At 40.6% G+C, this 26,241-nt stretch overlaps 1 protein-coding gene across 4 annotated transcripts in view; it reads right to left on the bottom strand.

Moving 5' to 3' along the window:
* Positions 1-1,471: 1,471 nt before the first annotated feature.
* GNB1L (G protein subunit beta 1 like) overlaps positions 1,472-26,241 on the bottom strand; it is a 716,249-nt gene continuing 691,479 nt past the window's right edge. For all 4 annotated transcript variants that reach the window (XM_077293397.1, XM_077293400.1, XM_077293399.1 and 1 more), the window contains exons 4-7: positions 25,596-25,752; positions 16,533-16,631; positions 4,062-4,277; positions 1,472-2,692 (exon numbers count right to left, since the gene is read on the bottom strand). In XM_077293397.1, the coding sequence (XP_077149512.1) occupies positions 2,426-2,692; positions 4,062-4,277; positions 16,533-16,631; positions 25,596-25,752 (739 nt within the window). In that variant the 3' untranslated portion in view covers positions 1,472-2,425. The remainder of the gene's footprint in view (positions 2,693-4,061; positions 4,278-16,532; positions 16,632-25,595; positions 25,753-26,241) is intronic.

Raw genomic sequence — 26,241 nt, 5'->3', positions numbered from 1 at the left:
TTTTCAATTGGGTTAAGGTCAGGAGACTGACTAGGCCACTGCAACACCTTGATTTTTTGCCTCTTGAACCAGGCCTTGGTTTTTTTGGCTGTGTGCTTTGGGTCGTTGTCTTGTTGGAAGATGAAATGACGACCCATCTTAAGATCCTTGATGGAGGAGCGGAGGTTCTTGGCCAAAATCTCCAGGTAGGCCGTGCTATCCATCTTCCCATGGATGCGGACCAGATGGCCAGGCCCCTTGGCTGAGAAACAGCCCCACAGCATGATGCTGCCACCACCATGCTTGACTGTAGGGATGGTATTCTTGGGGTCGTATGCAGTGCCATCCAGTCTCCAAACGTCACGTGTGTGGTTGGCACCAAAGATCTCGATCTTGGTCTCATCAGACCATAGAACCTTGAACCAGTCAGTCTCAGAGTCCTCCAAGTGATCATGAGCAAACTGTAGACGAGCCTTGACATGACGCTTTGAAAGTAAAGGTACCTTACGGGCTCGTCTGGAACGGAGACCATTGCGGTGGAGTACGTTACTTATGGTATTGACTGAAACCAATGTCCCCACTGCCATGAGATCTTCCCGGAGCTCCTTCCTTGTTGTCCTTGGGTTAGCCTTGACTCTTCGGACAAGCCTGGCCTCGGCACGGGAGGAAACTTTCAAAGGCTGTCCAGGCCATGGAAGGCTAACAGTAGTTCCATAAGCCTTCCACCTCCGGATGATGCTCCCAACAGTGGAGACAGGTAGGCCCAACTCCTTGGAAAGGGTTTTGTACCCCTTGCCAGCCTTGTGACCCTCCACGATCTTGTCTCTGATGGCCTTGGAATGCTCCTTTGTCTTTCCCATGTTGACCATGTTTGAGTGCTGTTCACAAGTTTGGGGAGCGTCTTAAATAGTCAGAAAAGGCTGGAAAAAGAGATAATTAATCCAAACATGTAAAGCTCATTGTTCTTTGTGCCTGAACTACTTCTTAATACTTTAGGGGAACCAAACAGAATTCTGGTGGGTTGAGGGGTTGAATAATAAATGACCCTCTGAAAAGACTTTTCACAATTAAAAAAATAAATAAACAAAGAAATAACATTCTTTTTTGCTGCAGTGCATTTCACACTTCCAGGCTGATCTACAGTCCAAATGTCACAATGCCAAGTTAATTCCAAATGTGTAAACCTGCTAAATCTGCAGGGGGTTGAATACTACTTGTAGGCACTGTATATGAGGGGACAGTACAAAGACCTTTCTGATGATCTCTTTATTCATAGACCGGTGACAGGGACAAGGGGACATCCTCTACGTCTGGAGGAAAGAAGGTTTAAGCATAATAACAGACGCGGATTCTTTACTGTAAGAGCAGTGAGACTATGGAACTCTCTGCCGTATGATGTTGTAATGAGTGATTCATTACTTAAATTTAAGAGGGGACTGGATACTTTTCTGGAAAAGTATAATGTTACAGGGTATATACTCTAGATTCCTTGTTAGGGGGTTGATCCAGGGAACTAGTCTGATTGCCGTATGTGGAGTCGGGAAGGAATTTTTTTCCCCAAGGTGGAGCTTACTCTTTGCCACATGTTTTTTTTTTGCCTTCCTCTGGATCAACATGTTAGGGCATGTTAGGTTAGGCTATGGGTTGAACTAGATGGACTTAAAGTCTTCCTTCAACCTTAATAACTATGTAACTATGTAACAGGCGGCGCTATAGAGTTTAAGTCCTCTTTTTCTCTGAAGAGGCAATTTGCATTTCTAACCACAGATACAAGCTTCTCCAAGGTCAGAAAAGCTATAAGTTGCAAGCATGTCTAAGGATCTAAAGAAGATAGCCTTTCATTTGAGGTGGGAACATGGGGATTACAGTTCTTGTACGTATTTTTGCTTTCTCAAATTCGTCCTTTAATCCCTGTTCCATGGAACTGAATAAAAAAAGATGAAAACTTTTCATATCTCAATATTGGCAAATATACTGTCAGGATATTCTGTCGTGACATAGATAATGATAACATTAGAGACTTAACTACTTTGTTAAAATAATTATTTACAGGACATGATTTTACACATCAGCATTATAGAATAAAGCAGTGTCATGAGTCCTTTTACACCGGCAGACAATGTGCCTATAGCGAGCGCTGACTGATGATATAACATGTGGATTGATGCTTGTGACACATCCTTTTATATGTGGCAATGATCCACAGGTGTATGCTGTATGGGGATAATTGATCAGTAGTCCCCATACAGTCCATATTGCATATCTATTTTTTTTTTTAATATATTTACATGAGACAACATACTACTAACTAACGGAGATTTTTAGGCCTGCGTACAAGATGTCTGGTTGAGTCTGGTCGGATCATAGAAAATCAGAGATTTAGTTTCTGATTGGCTAGCCACAACTTTTAACAAAATGTACATCCACAGAATTAAAATGTAGTTTTCTAGGTTTGAGAATATATTGACCATAAGGTAATTCTCTGATCTTTTGAGCCGGCAGCCAGCAGTCTTTCTTCAGGAATGATGTGATCGGAGAAGGACACACAGTTCACTGTTGCAGAATGGTATTGGAGAACTGCTAGTGGTTTCATTTTCTTCCACCCAAAAATCCGAACACGATAGTCCCAGCCAGCTGTTGCCAAAATCTTCCTGTCTTGACGTATTCTGACATCAGCAATTCCTGGATTGACAAGTTCTTGTGCTTTGAGAGCCTTAAGAAAAAAAAACAAAACAAAACCTCAAATGATGTTTATATTTTCTGCAGATGATGTCTCAGTAGACCCAGGTTTCGGATTTCCTCAGTGCCGAGCATTACATCACTGGCCCGCTGCAGGCAGTGCTAATAGAGGCTATCCTGATGCAGGCTCTTCTCATTAATACAAATCAGCTCGTTTTATACTTGCTGGAACCCAACTGATTTTTCCTAATAGAACGGCAACTGGACCGAAGCCCGGACTTCAACATTCATAGAGACTATTGAAGGGCTGGAATACGTGAATTGTGAGGAACCGTGTTGTTTCCTACATGTTGTCATTAGCTCAGGTACCAGGAATGTAACATTCCCACATCTGTTTTGCATTATTAATGGATGAGTGGGAAAAGAAAACCGAAATTGCTCACAGTCCCTATCATTTATGTGGGAGGAACATCTATTTATTTTATTAATGCTCACTTAAGACCATTTAAGTAAAAACTATGAGATAAACCTCATGGAACTGATCAAATGTCACAAATTTCCTTACAGCCATGCAGAGGCTTACATAATGTAATTGATGAAGATGAGAAAGATGACAGACAAAAACGGTTATTAAAGCACCACTCCAGAAGGTTTTTTGTCAGCACTGGAGTGGTGCTTCTAATCCAAGATCCTTGCCCCCAGTCTTACATTCACCCTTCAGCATCTTCACCTTTTTTCTGAGTCACAGCGGTCACGCGGCACCATCTTACGACTGCAACGTCTGACTGATTAGAAGTTACATCACAAGCTAGCAAGTGCTTTATCAATTAACTGGAATCCTCGCCGTAGCAATACTGATTATGTTATTCAACGCCATATAACAAGAATTGGTAAAGTAGATGCATACATTTTGTTAGAAATATATATTGCTATCATGCAGGAAAAAATTGGTTAATGTGTATGTACCTATGTGTAAAGGTGGCAAAATCCTAATGACATAATCCCTTTAAACTGGCCAAACCAAAGATAACTGTCGACCAAATGATTGTTCAACTGACAATTATCTCTTGCAACTCTCCCATGCACAGGAACGCTCTGCTCAGCTCGTGTTGTCTCTATGGGGAGAGCAGCCTAAGAATCATCTGGCAGATACTTATGTGCCTTCAGAACAAAAGGATCAGGCAACATAAATTGTAAAAATGCAATACCCTTAGTCCTCTGATAGATTAGGGAGGCTCCAATACACATTAGATGGTCAACTGATACACATTAGATGGTCAACTGAACACACCAGACCCCTGAACCCAAAGCCAGGCAGTAAATAGTTGACTAATGGATTCTCAATTGTTCAAGAATAAGCTCTTTTAATTATGGAAAGTAAACATCAATATGGAACGTCTTACCTTGAGGTCCTGCTGTTCATCAAGGCTCCAGACATTCAATATATTCTCAGACGATCCCGAGACACCTCTCGCACTGTCATAGTCAAAGTCAAGGCTCATAACAGGCTCCTTGTGGAATATATGCCTACTCATCAATCTGTGTTCTAAGACATTCCATAGGGCTATTGAGCCATCCTCATAGCCCACAACGAGCCAAGGGCTACTTCCAGATTTAGGCTTTTAACAAAAAAAAACAAAAAAACATGCTATTAAGATCAATAAATCAACTATTAACTGATGTTGCTAATGCTAATACCTTTCACAGTGGTACATCTCTACGTATCATACTGTTGGTTGGTACTGGGCAACGATATGACAACAGACAGCCCTATCCAGAAAACCCTTGTCATTTCAGGACCCGTATTAAGTGTACTCTCACCAACTACAGTGGTGCCATTCTAGCAATGTCGGCGGTGCTGTTCCCGATGGTGATGTGATATTGTTGTGTCATGTGCCGGCTGCAGCCAAGAGCGGTCGCTCGTCAGCTGCAGCTCATCAATATGTGGTAGGAGTGGACGTCCGATCTGATGAAACCGTAAAAGCTGCTGCTAACAAGTGATAGCTCATTGGCTGCAGCCGGCACATGACAACAATATCAGGTCACCATCAGGAACAGGCGGTTAGTTTCGATCGTTTTTATTTTAATTTAGATCCCAAACTGATTTAGCTGGAGTGGTCCAGTAATGGACAACCCCTTCTATGCTAGGCTCTACTCAGTAGTTCTGGGTCATTCGTGACCGATCCAAAAAGAGGTGGATCCTTTCTGTGAACAAAAAGAGACGGCACCCCAGTAAGGGCCGCCTGCAGTCTCTCGGGGTAAAATGACAGTGTTCAGAAGCTGATCAAACTGAAAACCTGTATGTGGACTGCAACTTGATTTTATTATATCGGGTAAGTAAGAACAGTTACTGTGTGAGATACCGTAGTTTTATTTCTTCTACCACAGAGCTAATTTAAAAATTAGTAAAAATTGCCCGACACACATATATGCCAACTCCTGCATGCATGAGTACACACATTTAAATGGCTCTAAACCTTACAAAATACATTTAAACTAATAAAATACAATCACGAAAATGCACAATTTATAATCCTAGTGTGGGGTCAAACCATATATTGAATGTTTGTTAATACATACTATGGATGCTCTTCATCAGCTTAACAAAAAATATATTTTTGCATGAAAAAAAACACAACAACTAATGTTTAAGAAAATAGATATATTTTATTCTAAAAACAAAAACTTTTCACTTTTCTTGAAGGATTATCATGGAGTCCGACCATTACTGTAACCAATCAGATCTAATTTGATTAATGATGGTAGAGGTCACAGGGCATGACACACTGACCAGACACCTCATTTATTTTAGCCTCTGAAATAACTACGAGGAGATGGAACTTCAGTGGATAAAGTGTCACTTTTCAGAGAAAGGGATTCATCATCTCACTAGAGTGAACCATAATAACCAGTCAGACAGGAACTGGTCAAGCCAGGATAAATATCCCAGGGGAACGTCAGGTTTAAAGCCTTGGATTGTGATGTAGTAAGACTCTCTGTACAATATCAGGATTCATTTCTTCTTGTTCTGCGCTCACAAATACGTCTCTTACTCTTTTAGCTTATTATGTTTTATCCAAGGGAGCACCTCTATGTATCAAGGACCATACGTGGCAAGAGTTCGAATGCCAACATCTCACTTGAGCCATGAATAAGTCGGCAAAAGATTTTACCCCCATCAACATCAATGGAGGAAAAAGGAACAAAAATATATCTTCTAGTAGGCTTCACACTAGCTTCTGGGTAACAGTACTACTGGGCTGTACTTATATTACAAAGGTACTGTACTTTATAGTATGTAATAAAGGAATCGCACTAGGACATGTAATGTAAAGGAAGGGATCGAATTCCTCAGCTACAGAGGAGATCCACGAAAATTGAAATTCTCATTGACTTCATGTCTATAGTTTAGCAGAACAGAGGTAGTTATACTGAGCTGGGCTGAGCGGTAGACCAAATTGCATAGACACATTTTGAGAGGCAAATATTTTTTTAACAAATTATTTTTCCAGCAACTTAAGCTTCTTTCACACTTCAGTTGTTTGGCGTCAGTCTGCTCCGCCATAATGACGGATCGACGGATCCGTCACAATTGCTGAGAAAACGGTTCTAACGGATCCGTTTTTTTGACGGATCAGTTACTTGTGGGTTGTATATACTTTGTGGAGCATGCGCAATTGAAAAAACGGATTGGGGCGATGGATCCGCCTAAATGACGGTCGCGACGGATCCGTCGCCCATAGGTGGCCATTCTATGGAATGACGTAAGCCATTGGCGCGATCCGCCATTTCAACGCAGACAAAAAACGTTGCAATGACCGTCAATGTCTAGATGACGTCCGCCAAATTTTGACGGATCCGTCGCATGACGGATGGAACGGACGACCATCCGTCACAATCCGTCGCTAATGCAAGTCTATGGGGAAAATAACGGATCCGTCACAAAAAATGACGGATCCGTTATTTGAGGAAAATGGCGGTTTTAGACTGACGCCAAACAACTGAAGTGTGAAAGAGGCCTTAGCAGCACATTGAATTGTTTTTGGGAAATAAAAAATATTTTATATTTATAAATTTTTAGAATTTGGGAAACGAAAAAAAACCAAACAAATTAACAAATATTTTTAACATTATTAGAAACAAAAATACTTTTTTATGTTTTATATCCAAATTAATGACATGAATCTACAATCTCTTTAGCAGAAGACTAAGGGCACATGGCTGTATTTTTGGTCTGAGTGTGATGCAACAAAACATTGGATCGTAGTGGGATCAATGTTATTCTAAGGGATTGTGCACGTCAGATTTTTTCCTTGGCCCGAGCCAGTCTGAGGAAAAAAATTGCTACATGCCCAAGTTTGATCCGATTTTTCGGATCGCACAAGGCCATGCATGTCAATAAGTGAATTGAAAACATCGGAGTGCAGTCTGATTTCTGCACACTGACACAATGGAGACATTTTTTTCTCCATCTTCTCCTTATCTGAGAGAATCTGATCAGAGTTTAATCACATTGTGATTTACATAAATAACCCGATTTTCTTGGATGCGAGAATACACATAGTCGGCACCTAGCCTAATTCTTAGCAATCCACCTGGTCCCTCTGTCAAACTCCTTAAGTTCCACAGCCATTATTGATTGTGGCATCTAATTAGCAAAACTGACGAGATCAGAGAATCTACAATCCTGAGAAAACGTCATTCCAAAACGTTTAACCCTTTCTGCACCACAATTAATGGAAATACCTATGCTGTCACATTGGAGGGAGCATCCTATGTCACCTCACTACCAGCCCTTGCTTTGCCATCAATATTGCTGAAGTTGTGGTACATACCTTGTGGTACATACCTTAGGTATGCCCTATCAGATGCCTTTGCAATTCATGTCACATCATAGAGATAAGACATTATATTACAGTAAATAGAAAAAAAATGCAGGGTCAAAATTAAGGGAACTGTCTAATCTGGGACAAATATGGCATATCACTAGAAAATGCTATAAATGTCTGACCTACAGTACAGACCAAAAGTTTGGACACACCTTCTCATTTAAAGATTTTTCTGTATTTTCATGACTATGAAAATTGTACATTCACACTGAAGGCATCAAAACTATGAATTAACACATGTGGAATTATATACTTAACAAAAAAGTGTGAAACAACTGAAATTATGTCTTATATTCTAGGTTCTTCAAAGTAGCCACCTTTTGCTTTGATGACTGCTTTGCACACTCTTGGCATTCTCTTGATGCGCTTCAAGAGGTAGTCACCGGGAATGGTCTTCCAACAATCTGGAAGGAGTTCCCAGAGATGCTTAGCACTTGTTGGCCCTTTCGTCTTCATTCTGCGGTCCAGCTCACCCCAAACCATCTCGATTGGGTTCAGGTCTGGTGACTGTGGAGGTCAGGTCATCTGGCGTAGCACCCCATCACTCTAGTTCTTGGTCAAATAGCCCTTACACAGCCTGGAGGTGTGTTTGAGGTCATTGTCCTGTTGAAATATAAATGATGGTCCAACTAAACGCAAACTGGATGGAATAGCATGCCGCTGCAAGATGCTGTGGTAGCCATGCTGGTTTAGTATGCTTGATTTTTGAATAAATCCCCAACATTGTCACCAGCAAAGCACCCCCACACCATTACACCTCCTCCTCCATGCTTCATGGTGGGAACCAGGCATGTAGAGTCCATCTGTTCACCTTTTCTGCGTCGCACAAAGACACGGTGGTTGGAACCAAAGATCACAACTTTGGACTCATCAGACCAAAGCACAGATTTCCACTGGTCTAATGTCCATTCCTTGTGTCATTTAGCCCAAACAAGTCTCTTCTGCTTGTTGCCTGTCCTTAGCAGTAGTTTCCTAGCAGCTATTTTACCATGAAGGCCTGCTGCACAAAGTCTCCTCTTAGCAGTTGTTGTAGAGATGTGTCTGCTGCTAGAACTCTGTGTGGCATTGACCTGGTCTCTAATCTGAGCTGCTGGTAACCTGCGATTTCTGAGGCTCGTGACTCAGATAAACTTATCCTATGAAGCAGAGGTGACTCTTGGTCTTCCTTTCCTGGGGCGGTCCTCATGTGAGCCAGTTTCTTTGTAGCGCTTGATGGTTTTTGCCACAGCACTTGGGGACACTTTCAAAGTTTTCCCAATTTTTCGGACTGACTGACCTTCATTTCTTAAGTAATGATGGTCACTTGTTTTTCTTTACTTAGCTGATTTTTTCTTGCCATAATAAAAATTCTAACTGTCTATTCAGTAGGACTATCAGCTGTGTATCCACGAGACTTCTGCACAACACAACTGATGATCCCAACCCCATTTATAAGGCAAGAAATGCCACTTATTAAACCTGACAGGGCACACCTGTGAAGTGAAAACCATTCCCGGTGACTACCTCTTGAAGTTCATCAACAGAATGCTAAGAGTGTGCAAAGCAGTCATCAAAGCAAAAGGTGCCTACTTTGAAGAACCTAGAATATAAGACATAATTTCAGTTGTTTCACACTTTTTTGTTAAGTATATAATTCCACATGTGTTAATTCATAGTTTTGATGCCTTCAGTGTGAATGTACAATTTTCATAGTCATGAAAATACAGAAAAATCATTAAATGAGAAGGTGTGTCCAAACTTTTGGCCTGTACTGTACATCTTACGGTGGCTCAGTGGTTAGCACTGCAGCCTTGCAGCACTTCAGTCCTGTGTTGAAATCCCACCAAGGACAACATCTGCAAGGAGTTTGTATGTTCTCGCTGTGTTCGCGTGGGTTTCCTCCGGGTACTCTGGTTTCTTCCCACACTCCAAAAGACATACTAAAAGGGAATTTAGATTGTAATCCCCATTGGGGACAGTGATGATAATGCATGTAAAGGGGCTGCGGAATATGATAGCGCTATATAAGCAAAAGAATAATAATAAAAGAATTCGGACTCTGGAAGTGAGTCATTTATAGAGGTGGTCGTGCATGTGTGGCTCTCTATTTATTTCTATGGGAACAAGAAAAATTGCAGAGTATTAGCATATATGACGGACACTCATGTCATATTGAATACTGTACGGTACAACCCCGTTAGAGTAGACATTGAATTCAATCCATTTGCCAACAAGTCTACTTGTCCTTATGACAAGACAAAGCAAGAAAGAATAATTACAATGCCCGATAATGGATGTATCTCTGTTATATATTTGATTGCAGGTGTTACAGTAGATTCACCTTGTGAAGTGGACCCACTAAGCCCCAGGTCCAGGTGGGTACACAGACTTCAGGCGATGGTGCAGCTGGCAGGATGGCGCATGGAGAGCGAGGACATGGCACACTTAGGAATCTTGGAGCAACGGGATGGATGAAGTGAAGTCAGCAGGGATAGAAAGAGGTCAAGCATGGTGTTCGCAGGAGGTGGAGTACAGCAGAGTTAATTCCAAATCCTAAGACACAACTGTGTGTCCTAATGGGCCCTAAAAGGCCAAGAGAGATGATGTCACTGAGCCACGCTTAGCAACCTGCAAAATCTGACCTGTAGCACAATAGAGGGAGCACAACCTGGGCTAGCCGAGACAGGACTGTAACAGCAGGATACTTTTCTAGGTTTGTAAGTCAGAAGGCGATTCTGAGTGATGCATAATGGTGAATAATGACGTTATAATATGTGATTGGTTTGGATGTGTTTCTATCGGTTTCAGCAGCGTCAAACCACATGCTATGATTAAAAACGTTGTGTTCCAAGTACGAAAGCGAGGTGTGCTACCATGTAACTTCTGGCAAGTGAACAAAAATAAAGGACAATTTTAATGCAAAGAGGTTCTGGACACAATTTGTTTTCCTGCTGTGACTTCAACGGTAGGCTCCATCAAATTTTTCATATGACTACTTTTCATGAATTTAGAAATTGTCTATGAAAGTATTTCCACAAATTATACTAATCAGTGCATTCATTTTTGTAGCTGACACTTATGTAAAATAGCTGGAGGTTACAAGCTTTCAACAGCACATTTACAAAACATCATGTACTTTCTAGTCTGTAATGCTAAATCTCGGATTAGTCACAGGCTTTCCTTATCGCAACAATTACGTAGACCATTAAACAATAAATCAAATGCGCAACAACAAAAAAAGAAGCTTGATGATTGTATACTGCTGCATGACACGTTCTGCTCAGATGCTTTACAGTATAGTGTCTGATAAACAGTCATATGTGTGCAGACATATTGTTGTCCTGATACTACACAGCAAATGGCAGTCATTCCAGAGCCAGTGGCGTGGGCACAGAAATTACTCAAGCTTCAAGAAGTTGACCAGTGAAAAGAAGTTGTCAGCCAAGACAGGTAATAACCGGCTAATCGGTGGGTATACCACCACTGGGACCCTCACAGATTAGGGAATTTTTATCCTTAAATGGGAAGTTTTAGCCCTATTCCAAAATGGCGTGGGAGGTCAGAAGCTTGACCGCCACTCCATTCTTTCTATATTAGTGCCGGAAATAGCCAAGAGCAGCACTTCGTAGCCACACAGGAAAGGAATGGAACAGCGACCCAGCATGGGCACATGGCGCTCCATTCTAATAGGGAAAAAGTGCCAATTGGTGCGTGTCCCTGATGACGGACCTCCATCGATCAGCAAGTTATCCCATGGATAGACAATAACATGTTTTTACTGAACAACCCCCTCCAAACCCTGAACCTCTCCTCAAATCCTTAGGTCAGGAGAGGGAAAGGAGCAACGGCTATACTCTGGACCTCTCTACCCCTACACATCAGACTCTCACCTACCATAGAAATCTTCAAAAAGAACCTGAAAACTCACCTCCTTCGACAAGCCTACAGCCTGCAGTGATCCTCAACCTACTGAACCTCCGCCCAACCAGCTCTACCCTCTCCTAGTGTATCCTCACCCATCCCCTGCAGACTGTGAGCCCTCTTGGGCAGGGTCCTCCCTCCTTATGTACCTGTTAGTGCCTTGTTTTTTGCTCATCTCTAATGTATTTGTCTATATTTGCCCCCTTTTCACATGTAAAGCGCCATGGAATAAATGGCGTTATAAAAATGTATAACAATAATAATGGATCATGCCCTCCTCCTGGCCTCGTCAGGTAATATTACTGCTACTTGACAGTGACATAGTAAGACAAGCATCTTGGAGATTGTGGAAATTTAAAGCAATATAATTTACCATATATTAGTGTCTCAATAAAATGATAGAAACTTATATTTTAAGAAAATCCAATTGTAGGTATGAACATAGACATTTCATCTCTAACATAGACAACAATCTTCCTGTAATTTCTAATAGAGTTTATAGAAGGTAAGGACATTTGTGTTATTTCACAGGATCGGCAATGTTGAAATCCAACATACCCATTTTTTGGTCTTCCAGACTTGGTCAGAGCTGGGAGACCTTTCCATACAAGTTAAATTGTCAGCCGATCTTGCCAGATTCAGACTATTTTTTTTAATGCGCACATGCACAGTTTATTATACTTGTCTAACAAGTGCAATCCTTTTATTCTTTTAAATTAGGGAGATATTTTTGAAGTTGGCTGCTGCAGCAACAGATATTTTTCTTCCTCTCTGTTTAGTTGTCAATTACCCCTACAGTGGAAATCATTTCTCCGCATCCAGCAAAGCAAGAGGGAACAAGTCCGACACAGCTAAACGGAAGTTAGATATGATGGTGAATATTTGGCTAAAAACCACAAAATGTATTGTGTGGTGTGTGTATGTATTGTAAGGAAACAGCTGGACAGGTCCTGGATGGGAGATATGGGTCACCTAGGTAGTTAGCCTCGAGGATGTGAAGCCCAGAAAAGCAGGCTCCAGCACCATTAGTACTGCCAGGTTTTTTTTTAACGGACCTGGATTTTGGGTCTAGGTTTTTAGGAGCAGTTAAATGAGTTGGGTGGAACTGGCTGCTCCCATATCTACCTTGCAGTTCATCTAAAAGGCAGCTGAGCTGTCTCAGATGTGGTCCAAGTGGTGGAGAAGGGAAGGAACTTTATTGTTGGTGAACCAAAGCTAGAGGCAAAAGTGTGTAGACTGTACTTGTTTCTGGCGAGTCGTTCTGATCATTGTGGTCTATTCCCAAAATTCTGTAAATAATCATTAACCCCTTCATGACCTTGGGATTTTCCGTTTTTCCGTGTTCGTTTTTCACTCCCCTCCTTCCCAGAGCCATAACGTTTTTATTTTTCTGTCAATTTGGCCATGTGAGGGCTTATTTTTTGCGGGACGAGTTGTACTTTTGAACGACACCATTGGTTTTACCATGTCATGTACTAGAAAACGGGAAAAAAATTCCAAGTCCAGTGAAATTGCAAAAAAAGTGCAGTCCCACACTTGTTTTTTGTTTAGCTTTTTTGCTAGGTTCACTAAATGCTAAAACTGACCTGCAATTATGATTCTCCAGGTCAGTACGAGTTCATAGACACCTAACATGACTAGGTTATTTTTTATCTAAGTGGTGAAAAAAAATTCCAAACTTTGCTAAAAAAAAAAAAAAAAAAAAATTGCGCCATTTTCCGATACTCGTAGCGTCTCCATTTTTCATGATCTGGGGTCGGTTGAGGGCTCATTTTTTGCGTGCCGAGCTGGCGTTTTTAATGATACCATTTCGGTGCAGATATGTTCTTTTGATCGCCCGTTATTGCATTTTAATGACCAAAAAAACGTAATTCTGGCGTTTCAAATTTTTTTCTCACTACGCCGTTTAGCGATCAGGTTAATGCTTTTTTTTTATTGATAGATCGGGCGATTCTGAATGCGGCGATACCAAATATGTGTAGGTTTGATTTTTTTAAAAATTTATTTTGATTGGGGCGAAAGGGGGGTGATTTTAACTTTTATATATTTTTTTTTTTTTTCACATTTTTTTTAACTTTTTTTTAACTTTTGCCATGCTTCTATAGCCTCCATGGGAGGCTAGAAGCTGGCACCACTCGATCGGCTCTGCTACATAGCAGCGATCTGATGTTCGCTGCTATGTAGCAGAAATGCAGGTGTGCTGTGAGCGCCGACCACAGGGTGGCGCTCACAGCTACAGTGGATCAGTAACCATAGAGGTCTCAAGGACCTCTATGGTTACAATGCTGAAGCATCGCCGACCTCCGATCATGTGACAGGGGTCGGCGATGCGATCATTTCCGGCCGCCCGGACAGAAGCGGTAGTTAAATGCCGGTGTCTGAGTTTGACAGCGGCATTTAACTAGTTGATAGGCGCGGGCAGATCGCGATTCTGCTCGCGCCTATTACGGGCACATGTCAGCTGTTCAAAACAGCTGACATGTCCCGGCTTTGATGCGGGCTCACCGCCGGAGCCCGCATCAAAGCGGGACTTCTGACCTCGGACGTACTATCCCGTCCGAGGTCAGAAAGGGGTTAAAATCATTTTTTTATGAACAACCATTTATGAATGCATAGTGTACTGCATTAATACTACAAAAGAATGCCTGAGGCTGGATTCAGAAATTTTTACCTATGCCATTTTCATAGCCATTTTTCTTTTGTCCTAAAACACTGATGCAGGAAATAGAAAAAAATCCAGCTCAACGAGGTGGTGAAAAAGCAAAGTCTTGGTACTTTATTCACTTCATATCAAAAAATAGAGGATAAAACAACAGCACAATATAATTAAAAACACTATCTACGCGTTTCTGGTGACATAGCACCCTTAGTCATGACTAGTGTTTTTAATTATATTGTGCTGTTGTTTTATCCTCTATTTTTTGATATGAAGTGAATAAAGTACCAAGACTTTGCTTTTTCACCACCTCGTTGAGCTGGATTTTTTTCTATTTCCTGCATTCCTCACAGTGTTTCCGTGCTCCGAGCTTCCAGGGACTACAACTATGGTGAGCTGGATTTTTTCTTTTGTCTAAAACACTGATGCCAGATTTTACTTTAACTCCTTCATGACTGGGCAATTTTCAGTTTGTTTTTCTTTTGGTTTGTTTTTTCCTCCCCTTCTTGCAAGAGCCGTAGCTTTTTTCATTTTTCTGTCCACATAACAGCATGAAGGCTCGCTTTTAGAGGGACAAGTTGAACTTTTGAATAACACCATTAATTTTGTCATGTGATGCACTGGAAAGTGGGAAAAAAATCTAAGTGCGTTGAAATTGCAAAAATGTGCACTTTTTTTTTTTTTTACCATGTTTAATATGTGGTAAAACTGATTTGGCAATATAATTCTACGGGTCAGTATGAGTATGCAGAAACCAAACATGCCCCCTGAGGAAGGAGTATTCCGAAACGTGCGTAGAGGTGGGCGGGTCGACCACCGGGGATTCCACTACCACCACTGCCAGGTAAACTAATGATCAGAGCATGTGCAATATATTGTTGAATCTTTGATTTATAAGTGTCTCATTGACTGATTATAACATCCACTTGTATGCCCTATATCAGTATTTGGATAAGTCTGTGCAGACTATATACTGTGGTGGATCCCTCTATGACGGTTAATACAACTATATATTAGACTTTTGCATAATAATAGTTCTGGTCTAGCCCGCCCTCCATGACTGTATGTTTGTCCACCTTTTTAGCTTTGTCTACCTTAGCTTGTTCATTTGATCAATAAAGATGATTTGTATTTATATATTTGGACTCTATGATTGTATTTTTTGGTTTCTTCCTCCCTGGTTATAATACTGTAACAATCTGTCCACACTGGGTCCTATTCATTGATTAGGGGTACATATAATATTATATATATCTGATAACTGTGCATAATTATTTGGACAATACCAGTTTATATCTCCCCTACTATATCAATGTCTGTCATTTACCTATATTGCAGAAACCAACCATGTATTTTTTTTTTAAGTGCCGAAAAAGAAGTCATAAATTTGTAAATTTGTGTTTATTTTTGGCATCCCGAGCTGATAACGGATACCATTTTGGGCTAGATACAATGTTTTCATTGCCTTTTATTGCTATGTTGCGGCGGCCAAAAAATGTAATTCTGGCGGTTTGAATTTTTTTTCTCATTACGCTGTTTACTGATCAGATTAATTTTTTTTATATTTTGATAGATCAGATTTTTGAAAACACATATTAAGGCTGTCTTTCACAAGCACGGAGGTCTTCAGCAGAACCCCAGTTGTCATGACAATTCATTGGTACCCCATGATCACATCAATAATGTGCCCACCTGCCGGCGCGTGTTAAATGCCTCTGTGAGAGATTAATAGTGGCATTTAACAGGTTTAGATATCAGAAGAATGGTGTGCATTCGGTCACGGTTAGACGTGCTGGTGGAATATGACCCCTAGATCAAGGTAGGAGAAATTCGCTGCTCTTTTTCACAACATCGGTAAGGTAATTGAGGTCCAGGAGGCGCTCCCGCGCCTAAGTTGGGGATCTTTTTTCCAATTTTGGGGTCAAATTTTTTTTTCAAAAGACCTTGGGCCTTACTCAGTTTCAGCATATGTGCCTATTTTTATTGAGTTTTTGGTGTTTTGCACCTTTTTTGGAATACGACAAATTCATTTTTCCATTTCTACCTTTTTGAAGTCTATTTTATATGTGTTTGCCTGCTTCATTTTCTTAGTTTGTGACTGTGGGTGAATTTTCTAGATAATTTTGCCTAATTTATCATTTGCGACTTTTAGAAAAGTCACAAAATAGGATGCAATTGCGCACACTGTCACTGTCGGGTCAAGAAAACCCATTGAAATCCATCATTTTCTGTCCAGATTTGTTTCGCCAGCATGGATGAGATTTCCTAAAATCTAATCTGGGTGAAACATTTGCAATGTATGCTCTTCATTGGACACACCACAAAGTATCCACAATATAACCCAACAGGTACCTGTGGCAGAGAAGTTACTTGGCAAATTAGGGCAACTTTCAACAGTAATGTGACTATAACATGACTAGAAAACTAACCTGCCAAAGTTTCATACACATAGCCATTCCCCAAGTGTTATCTTCTGTAGGAGTCATTGAACTTATAATAATTTTGGATGTCATGTCCATAACTTGAACCTGTAAAATGGTGAAGAATTAACATTACATTTCAGACAATATCTTCAGTCCAAGACCCGAAGTGGGTCCAAAACACAAAAGTGCAACTTCTTCCCATTATAGGCTTCTCTGTAGGTGACCCTCCTGGTTTTAGTTTACAAATATAAATGAAAAATAGCGTCCCAAATTCTGTGAGAGTACTTCAGAGCTGTAATATCCAAGCAGTCATATACTAGATGCCGAAAAACCTAATTTTCTAACACACTTGAGTATATCACTCAAATCTATAAGCTCACACCTTTTTTCCCAGGAGTAAAAAGTCCCTTGTTTTTCCATAGATTGTGAAGAAAGTAAGGTTTTCCCACATTTTGGAGATATTGATTTGATATTGTGGATCCTGACTGTTGACACCACTGCCAAATACTAAAAGGAACGGGGCTTTGTTCAGAAGACACAAGGTGTCATCTTCACTTGCATGAACACGTGAGGATACCTCCATTTATGCCATAATATTTAAGTGGTTGGAAATCCCAAATTAGGTCACAAATAGTTGGTTTAGAGATTACGAGAACTGGTCAACGCAGAAGGAAATATAAGGCAATACTTCTCTACTTATGGGGCATTGCCATGTTCTTTATTGGGGTTTTTCTTAGAAGTAAATACAATACAAGGGGACTTTTTAATGAAAAAATAAGGTTGGGTGGTCGTAGGTGAAAACTTTTCATTCAAGGGCTTATAACAAATTAATTAAATAAAATAACAAACTTTATGCCACCGTATGATCCGTACTGAAAGAACAGCCTCCCTCTTGTCAGGTCGGGCAGAAGTCGAGCGTCTAACTATTGAAAAGTAATTTTAAACTTGAATTTGTATCATTACTAATTAAGAGAAATGATCCCTGGCTTTGCCAGAGGCTTGTAATGTTCCTGTGTGGTTGTGGAAGTGAAGAATGAAAGGCACGCCCGTTCACAAATTAATAATCTTCAGAAATGCATCCAGTGATGTCAAGATAGAATGATGTGTCAGTCATAACTGCTGCCGTAAACAGATAAGCCCCTGCCCATATCACATAACTCAAGGCAAAGGCTAACAGATAAAATTAATCATTTATTGGGCAAAAGCCAAGAATAAAGACTTCCTGAGATCAGATGCATATCTCATCCTTAATGTGTTAGAGCGAGGATATGTTAGACGGTGATGATGCCAGAAAGTACATGTTACCACTCAATTCAAGCTCCAAGACAGAAAGAAACCCATGTAGCAAAGGGCGTCAACATTTGTAAGATCGTGCGTGCACTTAGTTATTACTTTTCGGTTTTACTGAAAAAATGAGAACCAGTGACAACTATAAAAATGTGTTGGCACACCGAGGTATAATTTTGTTAAATCCCTCGTATTAAAAAAAAAATCGGTCATTACCTGTCTACAAGTTTTGTGATATATGTTCACGTATTGTTGATGCCTTGGTTAAAGAGGAAAATTGGTTAAAACAAAAATGTCCTTAAAGAAGCACTCCTCCCATCAAAGTTTTTATCCTCTTAATATATTGCAATCACCAGATTATATAGCACTGTGTACTTACAATTACTCATTTTGCCTTTCTACTCAGTTAATTATGCTCTTTTCTCTGCTCTATGTAGAACGGGAAGACTCAACTCCTGACCCACCTGCTCCCTCCTCCTCCCTGCCAGAGACTGTTTCTACATAGAGCTTAAGGATTCAGTTAGTCAGTTTTTATTCACATGATGTTGTAGATCTAATGAAAAACAGAAGAATTAGCTGGGTAGAAGGGTAAAATGAGCAACTGTAAGTACACAGTGCTATAAACCGTATTTTTCGCACTATAGGACACATTTTTAACAAGAAAAATTCTTGTTAAAAAGAGTTTGCATCTTATAGTCTGGAGGCAGCATACTTAGATGGAGGAGAACGCTGAAGCCGCATCCTTCCTGATCACAGAGAGAGCTGCTTTCTCTTCTGCTGTCTGACACTGATCTATGTGATTGGTGCAGAGCAGGAAAGGAAGCTCCTGGGAATGAACGGAGGCTGCAGGAGCTGATAAGCTGCAGGACCTGCTACACCAGTAATTCCAGGACCTTTCAGGTCATGTGAGTGATCACATGACTTAAAAGGTGCTTGAGTTAATCAAGTGGAAGGTCCTGCAAATGCTCTGCTGCTGCAGCGTCCGTACAGGTCGTGATCAGGAACCGCAAGATGTGGTAATGTATAGTATATGTGTGTTTATGTCTATAAATGCATGTAACAGAGATGTGCATGTCATATATGCATGTAGTGTGCATGCACCAGAGCTCTGTATATCTATGTGCATGTAGCAGGGCTGTGTATGCCTATATGTGTATGTCTATATATGGGCATATAGCAGGGATGTGTGTGTCTATGTGGGCGTGTATCAGAGCTGTGTATGTATGTATGAGCATGAAGCAGAGCTGTGTATGACTATATGAACATGTAGCAGAGCTGTGTGTGTATGTATATGTGCATGTGTAGCAGAGCTGTATGTCTATATATGCACATGTTGTATGTCTATATTGACATATAGCAGAGCTGAGAATCTCTATACGTGCATAAAGTAGAGCTGTGTATGTCTATGTGCATGCAGGCTGTGTGTCTATGTATATGTGCATATCTAGCAGAGCTGTGTGTCTATATATGAACATGTAGCTGAGCTATGTATATGTGTGTATCTATTTGTGCATGCAGCAGAGCTGTGCTTGTATGTATATGTGCATATATAGCAGAGCTGTGTATTTATATATGTACACGTAGCAGAGTGGTGTGTGTCTATACAGTGGCATGTAAAAGTTTGGGCACCTATGGTAAAAATTACTGTTATTGTGAACAGTTAAGCAAGTTGAAGATTAAATGATCTCTAAAAGGCCTAAAGTTAATGATTACACATTTCCTTTATTTCTTTGGTTAAAAAAAAATATATTGCCATTTTCTTTTTTTTTAATTTAAAAAAATTACAAAATGGAAAATGGACTGATGAAAACGTTTAAGCACCCTTGAAGACTTTTGTGCTCCAATAACTGTGACTAAGGGTATGTGCACACGTTGCGGATTTCTTGCAGAAATTTCCTGAAGAAAACCGGAAATTTTCTGCAAGAAATCCGCATTTTTTTTGCGTTTTTTTTGCGTTTTTTTAGCATTCTGCAAGCGTAATTAGCTTGCAGAATGCTAAAGTTTTCCAAGCGATCTGTAGCATCGCTTGGAAAACTGACTGACAAGTTGGTCACACTTGTCATACATACTGTTTGACAAGTGTGACCAACTTTTTACTATAGATGCAGCTTATGCAGCATCTATAGTAAAAGATAGAATGTTTAAAAATAATAAAAAAAATAAAAAAATGCTTATACTCACCCAGACATCTCCTCAGCGGCGTCCGTTTCTCTTCCTATAGCTGGTCTGTGCGCACAGGACCTTCCGTGACGTCACGGTCACGTGAGCGGTCACATGACCGCTCACGACCAATCACAGGACAGTGACGTCATCGGCAAGGTCCTTCACCGTACATCAGCTACAGGAACCGAAGCGACAGCATGCAGTGGAGGCGGGAAGACATCGAGGGTGAGTATAGGACTATTTTTTATTTTAATTCTTATTTTTTGACCACTTATATGGTGCCCAGTGCGTGGAGGAGAGTCTCCTCTCCTCCACCCTGGGTACCAACCGCACATAATCTGCTTACTTCCCGCATCGTGGGCACAGCCCCGTGCGGGAAGTAAGCAGATCAATGGACCCCTAGGTGTGCGGAATCCCCTGCAATTCCGCATTTTAATGAACATGTTGCTTTTTTTTCCGCGATGCGATTTTTTCGCGGAAAAAAAGGCTACATTTGCACAAAAAATGCGGAATACACTTAAAATAATAGGAGGCATATGTAAGCGTTTTTTTCGCGTTTTTATCACGTTTTTATAGCGAAAAAACGCGAAAAAAACGCGAAAAATACTTAACGTGTGCACATGGCCTAAGATTTCAGACCTTAATTAGCCTGCTAGGGTTGTGGCTTGTTCACTAGCATCGTTGGGAAAGGAAAGTTAGAAATGGTGGAGGAGCACAAAGAAAGATAAGGCTATAACAAGATAGCATAACGTGTTCAAGTTGCCCTTTCCTCAATTTGAAATATAATTAAAGAAATGGCAATTAACAGGAACAGTGGAGGTCAAGATAAGATCTGGAAGACCAAGCAAAATTTCAGTGAGAGCTGCTCATAGGATTGCTAGATCTATAAAGCTGTGATGGCTCGCACACGACAAAATTAGAAGTGACGGTGCTAGTGAAAGGAGCCAAAGGTTCCGAATGTACTAGGTATGAAGATCACTGCACACGTACAAGTTGAAGGTATGCTTTAAGTGGAAATTTATTTATAGTGGTTTTTAGAAAAAGCGACTGGTAAGCGTTGACGTTTCGGCTAATACATAGCCTTGGTCACAACGTCGCTAGAAAAGATACAAATATTTACAATTAGATATGTACAATGACTGGTGCACATACATATATCAAGAAATGTACATTTATATACAATATATACAATTGTGATGTTCATGTACAGAGAAATATCTCTGTGTGACCTTGTAGCGAGATGTCATAGAATAAAATATGCAGATAAAGAAGCATTAAGACATATGTATTCAGAGAGATAAGTCCAAGGAAATGCATATCGTGGTGTCTGTGCTTAGAATAGTCTATATAGTATGAATAAGGCAATAAGGTGGCCTACCCAATATATGAAGAGTCTATCTTGATCTGAGACAATGGTGATGTAGAGCAGTGGAATGTTGTATCCTGTCAGAATTGATAAAAAGAGGGGCATGTATACGTGGATGTCCCAGGGGGTCAACATGATATATGTGACAACGTGAAGGGGAAACTAAGACCTACCCTGACAATTTAGTTGATTGTCATGTATCATAGGATATTCTTTGCCTCGTGGGGCAAAATCCACGCAATGGTTAGTGGGGATGAGGATGGCAATCCTGTGCCAGGGGCCTGTGGGAAGGTATGATGATAAGAACACCCTGAAAAAAATAGGAGCAAACTATATATTATGTCCTATAGGGTATGGTAGGAACCTACCCTGGTGGTGTATATGGAGACTTCTGTGTCTAATGATGTGGAGTCCAGACCCCAGTGGGCGTGGTACTACAATGCCCAGCGTTTGTCCGGCAGTAGCTGTGGAAATTAGTAATGTCATGTTAACAACCGTGAGACATAATAAGCTGGAGGTGATGTGGGTATACTTAGCTTTATGGTCGTGACCTACGTCCATAGGTGGCGCAGAGGTATGAGGCTGACACTCCCGTGTCTAAGCTGAGACTGGCGCTGAGTGACCGTGCGCGCTGCTAATCATAGAGCGCTGCGAGGTCATGTGACCGGAAGTACTGGAAAGGGAGGGTAATATCCTGGACACATTGCAATCGTGTGCAAGGTGAACACATCAATATACATGGAATTTAAACAAATACCGGTCATGTAGATTACAATTAGAATTGCCAAATGCAGGATATATTTGAGAATGTATGCTGTCATAAAATTATGCTGCATTAGTATTCAAGAGTAATTTGCAAACACATATGTTCTAATCATATATACTGCTGACAAATAATACAACTAAGTAGGAGTCCAAACCATATAAGGAAAAAAGGAAAAAAGAGGAAAGAACGGAAACTTAGATAGACTCTATATTATGGTAGGGGATCTTACCGACTCCACCGGGGGGATTGCCGAGTGGATGCGTGCGACTATTCAGTGGGTCTAGGGAAGTTTAAATTCCATGTATATTGATGTGTTCACCTTGCACACGATTGCAATGTGTCCAGGATATTGCCCTCCCTTTCCATCCCTTCTTCCTCTCCAGTTTTCATTCAACTAAGTCCACAGTAGGGCACAATTGCGCAGGCGCCGGTTTCCCCACTCGATCCCCATGACAACACACAAACTTTGCCGGCCACACATTACTGCAATCTGAACAGCGCAAGCGCCAGCGTCTCCAGTACTTCCGGTCACATGACCTCGCAGCGCTCTATGATTAGCAGCGCGCACGGTCACTCAGCGCCAGTCTCAGCTTAGACACGGGAGTGTCAGCCTCATACCTCTGCGCCACCTATGGACGTAGGTCACGACCATAAAGCTAAGTATACCCACATCACCTCCAGCTTATTATGTCTCACGGTTGTTAACATGACATTACTAATTTCCACAGCTACTGCCGGACAAACGCTGGGCATTGTAGTACCACGCCCACTGGGGTCTGGACTCCACATCATTAGACACAGAAGTCTCCATATACACCACCAGGGTAGGTTCCTACCATACCCTATAGGACATAATATATAGTTTGCTCCTATTTTTTTCAGGGTGTTCTTATCATCATACCTTCCCACAGGCCCCTGGCACAGGATTGCCATCCTCATCCCCACTAACCATTGCGTGGATTTTGCCCCACGAGGCAAAGAATATCCTATGATACATGACAATCAACTAAATTGTCAGGGTAGGTCTTAGTTACCCCTTCACGTTGTCACATATATCATGTTGACCCCCTGGGACATCCACGTATACATGCCCCTCTTTTTATCAATTCTGACAGGATACAACATTCCACTGCTCTACATCACCATTGTCTCAGATCAAGATAGACTCTTCATATATTGGGTAGGCCACCTTATTGCCTTATTCATACTATATAGACTATTCTAAGCACAGACACCACGATATGCATTTCCTTGGACTTATCTCTCTGAATACATATGTCTTAATGCTTCTTTATCTGCATATTTTATTCTATGACATCTCGCTACAAGGTCACACAGAGATATTTCTCTGTACATGAACATCACAATTGTATATATTGTATATAAATGTACATTTCTTGATATATGTATGTGCACCAGTCATTGTACATATCTAATTGTAAATATTTGTATCTTTTCTAGCGACGTTGTGACCAAGGCTATGTATTAGCCGAAACGTCAACGCTTACCAGTCGCTTTTTCTAAAAACCACTATAAATAAATTTCCACTTAAAGCATACCTTCAACTTGTACGTGTGCAGTGATCTTCATACATAGGATTGCTAGAGTGGCAAATCAGAACCCCAGCTTGACTGCAAAAGACCTTCAGAAATTCTACTGTTCAGAGACACCTGCACAAATATGGCCTTCATGGAAGAGTCATCAGAACAAAACCTCTCCTGCATCCTCACCCAAAACTTCAGCATCAGAAGTATGCAAAAGAACATCTAAACAAGCCTGATACATTTTGGAAACAATTCCTGAGGACCGATGAGGTTTAAATAGAACTCTTTGACCACAATGATCAAAGGTATATGTGGAGTGGAGAAAAAGGGGCACAGAAATTAAAGAAAAGAACATCTTGCCAACCATTTAACGTGGGGGTGGATCAATCATGCTTTGGGGTTGTATTGCAGCCAATGGCACGTGGAACATTTCATGGGAAGAGGGAAGAATGGATTCAATTAAATTTCAACAAATTCTTGATGAAAACATAACACTATCTGTAAAAAGCTGAAGGTGAAAACAGGATGGCTTCTATAAATGGATAATGATCCTAAACACACATCAAAATCCACAAAAGCCTACTTCAAGGCGCAAGCTGAAGGTTTTACAATGGCCCTCACAGTCCCCTGATCTGAACATCATTATATAAATATAATATATAGATATATATATAATCTATTTTTTTGCCTAAAATATAAAGTAAATGTGTCATCTTTAACTTTAGCCCTTTTAGAGATCATTTCATTTTCAACCCCAAACTTTTACATACCACTGTATGTACATATTGCAGAACTGTGTATTTATATGTGCATGTAGCAGAGCTGAGTTGTGTGAATAACACTGCAGAGAGACACTAACAATAGATTTCTTACCTCCCTATTGTACCTTAGTGCATTAAAATTAGTGATAATGGTCCCTCTACTTTACAAGGCCAGGGATGTTTTAATTAATAGGAAAAAGTATTTTTCCTATTTCCTGGGTTGCGTTTTATGGCAAGGCGTGTTTTATAATCTGAAAAATACGGTAAAATGATGACTGCAATATATTAAGAAGATACAAATTTTGATGGGAGGAGTGCTTCTTTAAAGGTGTCCCTCCAGGCATATTCTTCCATCAGATCCTACTAGGATCCATGCACAATACTTGTCAGGAATAGATCTGCAACAACTATCCTTCCATGCCTAATGTCAGATCAGGTAGAAGAAGAAGCCTGTATGGATACTTTAAGCTTGAGAGATACTTTAGGCTCTGATGAAGACAAGCAGTTCACATGGACTCGTTTGTGCTTTTTTCCAGCACTGCTTGTCCTTTCAGACAGGCACAAGAGTCCTTTTTTTACGGGATTTAGGCAGGACACCTGATGGAAGGGAAATAACACAATGTGAATTGCCTCTTATTCCCCCTGGAGATACGAAAAAAATTAACAAAAATAAAAGCATTTTAAAAGGGCAGATTAATACAAGCAGGGAGATTTATCAAACTAAATGTGTAAGAAATTTGGGGTAATTTAATCCAAAAGAACTACCGTACCTTTCTAATTTTTACCATATTTGTTGAGTATTATAGACAATTTCCCTGCCTTGTCTAACAAGGATTCACGGTTGAGCCAAGCAGTAGGGACATCTTCCAATGTATATATTACAAAGTCCAGTATCGCAGCTCACATGGCTGAAGGCACTGGATGAATGGGGACACTGAAAAGGGGATCTTACTTTCTAGGTGAGGACCTGATTATTGCAGGTAAGGCAGTTACAACCTCCCCGCCCATCAGAAGTCTGCAGACAACTTCATGGCTCTAAGTAGTCGCAGCAGAAAAGGAGTATCAACTAACCTCGGCTACCGGACGAGGTTCACATCCCTCTCGGTGACATCCAGGTGCCCCAATGGAGCATAACTACCGGGAACCACCCATCAGTAACTGCTTGAAATGTACATTTCTTACCTGTGAGCTTTCTGCTCCTGGCATTGCTAGCAGACAGCGTTCAGTATTCAATAGCGAACATTTACAGAAGCCAACACTACTGACGGGTATAGACTCCATCGCTTCATTCCTTCCTTCTGCTAAATTCCATGTACATATCTGTAGATCTCTACCCTGACTGTGAAGAAAAGAATGGAGGGCCAAATTAATTCTTACATAATATATATTCTTAGTTGCTGATAGCTTTAATCCTACAGAAGAATATGTCCTACAAGCCGGACCAATTATACAGACAAATAAATAACACTTATCCAATATTTATTCTTCTAAAAAACTAAATGTAAATGTAGGATTAATTTTATTTATTCATTATTAAAATATTAGGCTGGATTAAAACAGCATTGGGTTACATTAGAACCCCTTTTACATAAAATGAAAAATAACAAGAACTTTATTTACATTTTTTTTTTCATATCGATTGTGTGAAGACATCAGTGTCAATGACTATGTCCCACCCAGCATGTAACAATATTTCTCCTAAGAGTGTGTCTAGTTACTGAAAGACAGATATCCCATAAAGATGCAGTGCCAAGAAACGCCAATACACTCTACAGGAACCCGCCAACTAAATCATTTACTTGTACAAAATTGGTGAAGCTCCACCCAC

The sequence above is a fragment of the Ranitomeya variabilis genome, chromosome 1 (assembly GCF_051348905.1).
Source record: "Ranitomeya variabilis isolate aRanVar5 chromosome 1, aRanVar5.hap1, whole genome shotgun sequence".
NCBI lineage: Eukaryota > Metazoa > Chordata > Amphibia > Anura > Dendrobatidae > Ranitomeya > Ranitomeya variabilis.
This window is presented reverse-complemented; position numbering and strand designations above follow the sequence as displayed.